This window comes from Photinus pyralis, unplaced genomic scaffold (assembly GCF_008802855.1).
Source record: "Photinus pyralis isolate 1611_PpyrPB1 unplaced genomic scaffold, Ppyr1.3 Ppyr1.4_unclustered_Scaffold3103, whole genome shotgun sequence".
Classification (NCBI taxonomy): domain Eukaryota; kingdom Metazoa; phylum Arthropoda; class Insecta; order Coleoptera; family Lampyridae; genus Photinus; species Photinus pyralis.
The window spans coordinates 142,725-152,030 of NW_022171330.1; the positions used below are offsets into that span (position 1 = coordinate 142,725).

The 9,306-nt window shown below is 41.4% G+C and overlaps 2 protein-coding genes across 3 annotated transcripts; both read left to right on the forward strand.

Moving 5' to 3' along the window:
* Positions 1-2,354: 2,354 nt before the first annotated feature.
* LOC116181980 (luciferin 4-monooxygenase-like) lies at positions 2,355-3,860 on the forward strand. Its single transcript, XM_031502437.1, has 2 exons — positions 2,355-2,506; positions 3,338-3,860. The coding sequence occupies exons 1-2, from the start codon at positions 2,355-2,357 to the stop codon at positions 3,858-3,860; spliced, it is 675 nt and encodes a 224-aa protein (XP_031358297.1).
* Positions 3,861-7,209: 3,349 nt separating this feature from the next.
* On the forward strand, positions 7,210-8,872 carry LOC116181970 (luciferin 4-monooxygenase-like). 2 transcript variants are annotated; one of them, XM_031502421.1, is made up of 6 exons: positions 7,210-7,285; positions 7,339-7,724; positions 7,785-7,856; positions 7,900-8,347; positions 8,392-8,515; positions 8,580-8,810. In XM_031502421.1, the coding sequence occupies exons 1-6, from the start codon at positions 7,211-7,213 to the stop codon at positions 8,720-8,722; spliced, it is 1,248 nt and encodes a 415-aa protein (XP_031358281.1). In that variant the 5' UTR covers position 7,210; the 3' UTR covers positions 8,723-8,810. The 2 variants fall into 2 exon arrangements, with proteins under 2 accessions (XP_031358281.1, XP_031358280.1); XM_031502420.1 differs by having other exon boundaries at positions 8,392-8,872.
* The last annotated feature ends 434 nt before the right edge of the window (positions 8,873-9,306 follow it).

A 9,306-nucleotide genomic window follows, 5' to 3' on the forward strand; every position in this document is an offset into this window, starting at 1 on the left:
GATGACTGCATTTTTATGTGGTGCCGAATTACATTTTCGAAGCCATCCAAGATTTTGGATTACATTTTCAAGGTCATGGATCTTATTTCTTGTGGCGCCCACTTTGTCGAAGTCATCCAAGGTCAATGAATCAATTTTTTTCGGTGTAAAATTATATTTTGAAGATCATCCAAGGTCAATATAGTCATTTCACTGTGATGTCTAATTACATGCTCAAGGTCACCCAAGGACAAAAGAGCAATAAAAATAGAGTCCATACCTTGTGTCTAATAGGTTTAATAATCCTACAGAACTAACCGAAAATTTTACCTACATTAGTCTTGACCACAGCCATTTAATGGCCTTTAACGCACTTAGACAATCGTTTACAACTTGCGACCTTCTAAAAGTTTCAAAGGGTTCTCAACTATCTTTTGGAAGCGTTTAGAACCTTTGGCATTCTCTACTCTTCTTCGAGTTTAGATTTAAATAAGTCTTAAATAGCCTTTAAGTTTTCAAAAATGGTTTGTAATTTAAAGGTTTGAGCCTTCACGCTTGTGCTGAAGAATTACAAAAGCGAAAGCTACTCTCAAAAGGTTGAAATGGTCTCTTCTATTTTTCTACGGCGCAAGCCTTTGAGAACTTCTGACGACCTTAAAAGCCTTTGTAACAGTTAACATCCCTTATGGACCTAACTGCATCTCTTATTCGTTGAGAACCTTTAAGGATCTCAAAGGTTTTCCAATTTTCCAATAGACGCTTTAATCGACACAGCCTTGCGAGCAATAAGCAGTCTTATGTGTCATTGAGAGCCTCTAATAGCATTGTAAAATCATTTAATAGTATTGACTAAAACCCAAAAATCTTCGAAACACAGCTAAATTGGTGCTTAAGTTACGATCCTGTAAACATTAAGAATACTGTTGTGTAATATACGTTTTGTTTGGCTTAAGCAGTTATAATTACGATGTTTAATTACGTGTTAAAAGATTCATGAGGAATATTCGCTTAGTATTTAAATAGTGTAGGTAATCTCCGGTCGTTGCGATAAGACGTTCCGTTATCGCTGCGTGGGTGAGTTGTTTCGACGCAGTGAGTTGATAAGAAGGAGATGGTTCTGAAAGGAAAGAAAGGGAAAAGTGTTTTAAATAGCAGAGGAAGACGGGGAGCTTGAGATCTGCGCATGCGCCAGGTTCTAGGTCAATGTCATGAGTCATTTGACCTCTGTACATCAAGCAATGTCGCTGATGTTTTGTCGCTCTCCCATTCGTTCGCTTGGTTCACAAATGACAAGTCTCTTTTGAATACATCGTTAGGTGTAGCGTCCCCAAACTAGAATTCGTTCCTTTCAGTTACACAACATAGGTTTATTGTCGTTGAATGACTCGTATTACAATTCGAAATTCGTTTTTGATGACCTTGAAAATGGAATCTTAAACACAGCAAAAAAGTGGAGGTCGTTGAACTTTGATAACATTGAAAATGAATGAATTATAGTACCAAAAAAATAAATGTGACCATTGACCTTGGAATTGAAATTAGATGACCTTGAGAATTTAATTAGACACCTCATACAAATGAGGTCATTGGCCGTGTATGGCCTTGCAAATGTAAATATAAACCATACAAAAATGCAGTAATTGAGATTGCTTGTCCTTGAAAATTTTATTAGACAGCGCAAAAATGTGGTCTTGGGTGACCCCGACTTTAATTACTCACCACGTAAAAGTGATGTCATTGACCGTGTATGACCTCGAACAATGAAATTGAGACCGCACAAAATAGGGTCATTGAATGTGTATGCCCTTGAAAATGTAACTTGGCACCGCAAGAAATGGACCCTCTCACTTTGAATGATCTTAAGAGTGTCATTACTACTACATAACAATCAGGCCATTGGCCTTGGATGACCTCGGACATGTAATTTGACACCTCACACCCTGTAGGCTCTTGAAAACACCCCATCAATTGTTGACCTTATTTCCAAGGACATCGCCCACGTGGCACCCGATTTTTACCTTACCTAAGGTCATAGCCACGTGGCCTGGCCCTAATCTCCAAGGTCACCAGCGGGTGGCGAGCGACCTTAAACCGTCCAAGTTCGGCCCTATACAACTACTTTGCTTTTCCGCCGCTTCCGCCGATTTGTTTTGTTGAGCTCATCCTCGCTAGGGTAATTTTGTGTTAGTTTTGCCAAAGTGACCGTCGCCGCCATCTTCTGGGCCCGCTGCGGTGCTAAAGATCCCTGGCTTCTGTTCTACTGGTGCGGCTGGCGAGGAATTTTCCGGGTAGCTCTGCGGATCTAGGGTTTCAGGTGTTCTTTCCAAGTGCTCGTGTTTAGTGGCACGTGATGGCTGCTTTTATCTGACGGTGAAATGGCTCCAGGTTCTCGTTGGCTTGAGGGTGGCCTTTGCGCCGATTTCCCTGACCCTGATAGTTGGTCTAGGTATCAGAGTAACAGCGATTCGAATACTTCCGGTAAACTGGTCGACCAAATCTACGCTTTGAAAGCTTTTAAGAGCCTTTAGTAACTTCCACTGGGTTTTATGTGTGTCAAAATGGTCATTTAAAGGTCTGTAACGGGTTTTAGGGGTGGAAAACGGTTTACAAGAACTTCCAACAGCCTCAAAAGGCATTTAGAGCTTTCGACTGACGATCCTAGTTCTTAGGAGCTTTTGAGTTTAGATTAGTTTTTGAGAAATATAAAGGGCTTTTAGAACTTCTTTGAGAACCTTTAAGAGTCACTAATACAAGAGCTACCTTCCAGAAGCATTTACAGTTTATCTTCTAAATCCTTGGAAGAACACCAAACAATCCTCAGTAACGTCTTAGAATACAAAGGTGTCCAACAGTTTTCCAAAAGGTTTGATTACTTTGAGCCTTTTGAACTTTGAAGACGTGCGAAACTTGCTGAATTCTTTGAATCCAATAGAAATTTGTCTTCAATAAAATAACCCTGGGTAACTTCCGGATAATAAGATTCGAATCTTCTGAATTGGGCCATTTTTCATCGGGCCACTCATACTTTTTCGATCCTTGGACCATCCAATCTCAGAGTAATTTAAATGTTCTGATACAGGTCGTTTTGAATCCCAATCGTCTGCGTCTTCTGGATACTCTAAAACTGTATGAATACGTTTGGCGTACCGTTAGACTAACAGTGGGGAATACCTTTGAAGATGGAAATATGGACAGTCGACTCGATAATCTTTGAAAGATAACTGGGATCGCCGAGAGGACGGGCTTTCTTAGTTCCCAAAAACATAAGTAACGCTTACGGATAGACTGAACTTTCTGGTGCTCTCTTCACTTTTCCACCCGATATTAAAGGCCGAGAGTTAGCGCAAAAATATCCTAGTTCTGTAGGCGTTGCGGCGGACGGAGTGGATTGGAAGGTAATCGTGCCCAAATTTCTCATTCACTCTCACTCGCTTGCGCTTGACCTTGAAACGGGAAAAGTCCTTGGCCAGAACCAATGCGGCGAACTTATGTTGAAGACGGACATTCTGTTCAAAGGCTACCACAACTACGATTCCTCCGACACGTTGGACTCGAAGGGATGGTTGAAGTCAGGGGATCTGGCGTATTATAATGATGAAAATTGCGTTTTTATCGTTGATAGAATTAAGGATACCTTCAAGTACAAGGCCTATCGCATATTCCCAAGCTATATTGAACCCATTCTCCTTGACCACCCCATCATTAAAAATGCCGTGGTTCTCGGCCTGCCACACGAGACGGAAGGCTTCCATCCCATGGCGCTGATTGAACTACTCGAAGGGGAGCTAATAAGCGCCGAGGAAGTTGTAAAATTCGTTGAGAAGAGGGTTTCGGACAAATATCGCTTACGCGGAGGGGTGAAGATTGTCGGTAGAATTTAGCGCACTGTTACTAATAAGATTAATCGTTTTAAACTTAGGCAAATGGTGATAAATGGAGAACTGTAGGGATATGAAAGATCTTCGACAAACCATGTTACCTTTCTATAGAGAGCACTTCAATTTTAATCCCGTAGAAGAGTAGAGTACAGAGACAGATGGATGAAGGCACCCAGTCTAATTTTGACAACATCGTTTATTTAAAAGGGAATGGTTCTACGGATTGAGTTGGGTAACGATTTGTGCCCACTAGTTCACGATTCAAGTTGGGTACTCAATCCGTGGGTCAGTTTCAATTGTCTGTAAGCAATCATGTGTTTCACGTGTTTTGATTACTAATAGCATTGTATAGTACTTCTTCGATAGGAATGAACTATTGTTTATTGTTAGTACTCGGTTATTCCGGTGCAAACGCTAACAAAAAAGGGGACTGGCCTTCTTAGTTACAATTCGTAGAGAAAATAAACTGATTACCAATACATGTATTGGAAAAATCATTCGTAAAGCCTACTTAGAGGACAAAGAACAGTTAGGACACAATTTTGCTTTCGTCATATAAACGTTGGACGGTCGAAAAAACTTAATCCAGAACGTAACAAATTCATAGAACAAAAGTTATCCGACGAAAAGCTCCAACTTACGGGCCATATCAACCTATTCCTCCGCGAACTGGAATAACCACCCTCGATATGTTTTGTACCATCATTTTTTCACTTAACTACCGTTATATTAATCAACTTTAAAAGAAAATCTTAAAATATAACTTTTTACAGACGTTTAAAACTTGAACGTTCTTAAAGATAGCATTCTTTTGGGTACATTTGAAGCTGTTTGTGTTGCATGTATTTGAGTGCACTCATTACCAATGCAATTGCTAGAAGGAAATCCAATTAAGGTTGTTTTTAATTTTAGTGAAGAAGATTTTGGTAACAAATGTTCAAGTTCATTTTTGGTAAGTCAATACCTACCCTATTTTAAAGGAGGGGAAGGTTAAACCCCTTAAGAGTCTTGCACACATTCGAAGGGTACCTAATATTTGAGTCTTGCAGGTCTTTTGAGGTCCTTCACGAGATTCAAGGGTATCCAATGTCTTTAAGTGTTTGACTTTTAAGTAATGGATTTTAGACAAAAATAACCACATGACTCCTTTGACGTTCTCCTGGAATTTTTTCTAAGGTCTCACGGGGTTGTCCTAGAAACTGGAATTAACCTGAACTTTGCTTGGCTTTCATGTTTATTTGGATTCCTTATGGATCTATTGAACTTCTAAAATATTTGTTTAAAGCCAAGTTGCAGTAGCTTTAGTGCTAGTCAAATTCTCATGAACTTTTCCTGGAGTTCTCGTGAATTTGTGTTCTTTTCGAATTTTTCTAAACATACCTTGCTCGTCAAATCATTACGAATTTGTCTTGGGAGTTTGAAGGGTTCTTGGGCAGGCACGCGGACACCTGCACTCGTGACTCCAAGATTTTATCAAAAATGTATAAACACACAACTTGAATGTATTGTTACAATAAAATTGTACACCCTGTACAATATACAGTATCATCAACAAAATTAAGTTAGCATCCCCAGATGCGTTTATTGTGCTCTACGCCCTACGGTGGACGAAACCACATCCGATACACAGACCGTCAGTGTGGTAAGATACTGAAAACGTTTTCAGGTTTTGAACGGGTCTGAAAATCATGTTCTCAGGTCAACAGAAAAACAGTAAAAAGTGTTCCGTGAAGCCGACGGATCTTCCATTTATATACAAATATGATTAGTGAACAGGAAGTGGAAATGTTAGGTAAGCAGCAGGGCTCACGTTGACCTTGAGTTCTGCGCACGCGCAAATTCCAAGGTTGAACTACTGCGCAAGCATCAAGTGAATGTCATTGAAGGTCATCGTGGTTGTTGGCTAAACTAAAAGTAGGGTCTTTTCATTAACTAATGTCACTGACAGTTAAACGTACGTAGACGGGATTTCTGTGCGCTGCCTCCAAGGCCGATGGCATTACTCAAGGCAAGGTCGCTTGCTTAAAATTCATGACCGATTATGATGACGGGGACTTATAATTATAAGCCTATTCCCTTACAAGGGATATGTTAAAGGTTCCAGGAATAGAAAGAGAATCAGGGGTTGCACAAACACAGATAAAGAGGGCGCCGAGTCTGGACAAGTAAAGCTAGTTTTGACAACATCGTTGATTTAAAGGCGGCGACGCAAAGTTCGGAAACGATTTCCTATTAGTCGGCTACGAGTCAGCTGAATGACAACCGGTCAATTGAGGTGCTTAGGCTCAAACTTGTTCCGCAGAATGATCGAATTTAGCCGGTGGGTGATCTCTAGTTCACAATAATTGAAATTGGGTCTACGTGCTTAGCCTTTCGAGTATCGTTAGGTGTTGCGTCCCCAAACTGGAACCCATTCCTTTTACTTATTCCTTTCAAACTTCAGAGACATCTACTCATCTTTATGTTAGGCTAACAGTCGGCATTTTGTAGCACCTTTGATAGAACCAGATGACAACCTGAACATAGAATGACGAGGTCCTTAAAAACGACGACCATAACAAGCGGAAATGTGGAAAGTCAACTCTACAAATGGTAACCGGCTGTAACGGTTAGATTTGATTTGAAAGTGTTGGGATTTTGGCCATGTATGATTTTTGCTCGTATTATAATTGCTTTCGGAATTTGCACAAATCGAGGTTTTTTGTAGCGGCAAGATGGCGATTTTGTAATTTGGTTGTTATTTGAAAGTTGTTGGGTGATGGAAATTGCTTAAAAGTCGGGATATCCGTTTGGTTTGGTTAGCAGAAAGCAAATTGGAGAATGTGGGACTTGATCATTTTCTACACAGATGTGGTGGATTTTGGGGAAACATACTAATTTTTTTGTTATCGAAGTTACTTGCAACAAGGTCATTTTCACATTTTCGAACCGTAATTTAAATATTTTCGTGCTGATCTTTTTGAATCCTTCTATTTGCTCTGAATCGCAATCGTCTGAATCTTCTAGACTTTTTAACTCGCTTTTGAATACGTTTGGTGTACCGTTAGGCTAAAAATGGGAAATGCCTTTGAAGGAACAAGATGACAACCCGAACTTACCGGTCGATTTAAAACGACGCCCATGAGTGGAGGATGGAAAGATGAACTGTCGACTCAATAATCTTTGAATGATAACTGGTATCCCCGAGAGTATAAACACAGGACGTTCTGCGTGAAAAATGTTATTAAACTTTACTTCACTTACATAAAACTTGAACTCTGATATTATAGTGCACTTAGTGATATGATAACCCGCAATCCGCACTTGGCGACCAAATCACAACGAACACGATTTGCGGTAGATTAACAGAAAAAATGGTTCTTGACTCACGAGGAATAGGCTACGTGTACTACCACGCCATGCGAAACCATGGCAGAAAAATTGCACAGGTACCTTTAGGTGTATAATATGTACACTACCACAAGTAACGTAATTGTTTTAGTTTGACACGGTCACGAAGGATGAGCAGACTTACGACGAATTGCTGCGGCACTGCGTTGGCGCCGCTCAAGCATTCCAAAACCTTGGTCTCAAACCTGGCGATTTCATCTCGGTATGCTCGACGAATCACATTGACGTATGCGTCCCCTTCGTCTCGTCGCTATTTACCGGTGTAATTAACGCAGCTGTTGATCCATCGATGTCGGAGCAAGAAATTGTCCACTTGCTCAGTGAGGTGGGGCCCAAAATCATTTTTGTCGATAAAGATGCCGTGGTGCTTATCGAAGGTGTGGTCGAAAAATTGAAGACGAAACCGTTGATTGTGGTCTTTGGAGAGAACGAAAAGTACTCGTCTTTCTGCCAGTTTGTCACCTCAATCTCTGCCGAGTAAGAGTTTAAGCCACGAGTACTGACAGATTTAGATGAAACGGCTCTGCTGGTTTTTAGCAGTGGAACAACTGCGATGCCAAAAGGTATCTGCCATTCTCACCGATCTATGCTGTCAAACAAGCTGCATTGGTAAGCTGATTTTTTTTAGATGATGTATTGATAGCCTTTCTAGTGAGTTTAAGGACTTAACCTGTATCGCTTGGTTCACAAATCCGTACTGGATGACTTTTTACTTTGGAATACAGAGATGTTTCTTAAATGGGATACGCAGATACATCCTGCCACCTTTCACAGGTACCGATACATGGGCACTACTCGGCTTCAGAATCGATGCACTCACAATCGGCACGTTACAAGCTCTCACCTTCGTTCACCTTCCGACGCCTGCCCACACCGATCTAGGAAATCTGGTTCAGCTTCAATTGAGTGGTTTACCTTTACTAGAAGGACTGGCTCGGAAGCTGCACGAAAAGCTCCCAAAGACAAGGATAAGTAACGTTTACGGACAGAGTGAACTTTTCGGGTGGCCCTTCGCTTTCGCATCCGATATTAAAGGCCGAGAGTTAGCGGAAAAATTCTCTAGTTCTGTAGGAGTCCCAGTGGATGGAGTGGATTGGAAGGTAACTCACGGCCATATTTCTCGTATACACTCTCTAACTTGCAGATCGTAGACCTTGACACGGGAAAGGTTCTTGGCCAGAACCAATGCGGCGAACTGATGTTGAAGGCTGGTTTTCAGTTCAAAGGGTACCTCAACTATGATTCCTCCGACACGATAGACTCGGATGGTTGGTACAGGACGGGAGATCTAGCGTACTATAACGATGAGAATTGTTTCTTTATTGTTGATAGAATTAAGGATATCTTCAAATACAAGGCCTATCGCATATTACCGAGCGAAATCGAATGCATTCTTCTCGACCACCCCATCATTAAAAATGCCGTGGTTCTCGGTCTGCCACACCAGACGGAAGGCAACCATTCCATGGCACTGATTGAATTACTCGAAGGAAAAGCAATAAGCGCCGACGAAGTTGTAAAATACGTTGACGAAAGGGTTGCGGACAAACATCGCTTGCGTGGGGGGGGTAAAGATTGTTGATAGACTTCAACGCACGGTTACTAATAAGATTAATCGTTTTAAACTTAGGCAAATTGTGATAAATGGAGAACTGTAATGATATTAAAGATCTTCTACCAACCAAGCCACTTTTTTGTTTCGTAATTTCTACTAACTCCTACCTCCTCCTAACTCTTACCTCCTCGTGGGAAAAGGTGGACAACGAAGTTTCCTGTGTACGACCAAAAGGGCAAACCCTGTTTGTGTGTACCAGTGGTATTTGGCAGCAAGGTGGCATAGTCCCCTTGTCGCCACCAACCGTTCCCTCCCGTCTCCATGAAGGCGGAGGAAGGTCACTCCAAGCCACATTGGGCAGACCTAACTCCGACACTCCGAGATCATTCTCCCGTGTCTCTGAACTGGCTTTTGACGCCGAGAAGCCTTAAAACACTGATAGGGATCTCCAAAGATACAGGTCGTAAGAGATCCTTATCACGTGCCGAAATCATCTTTATAGGG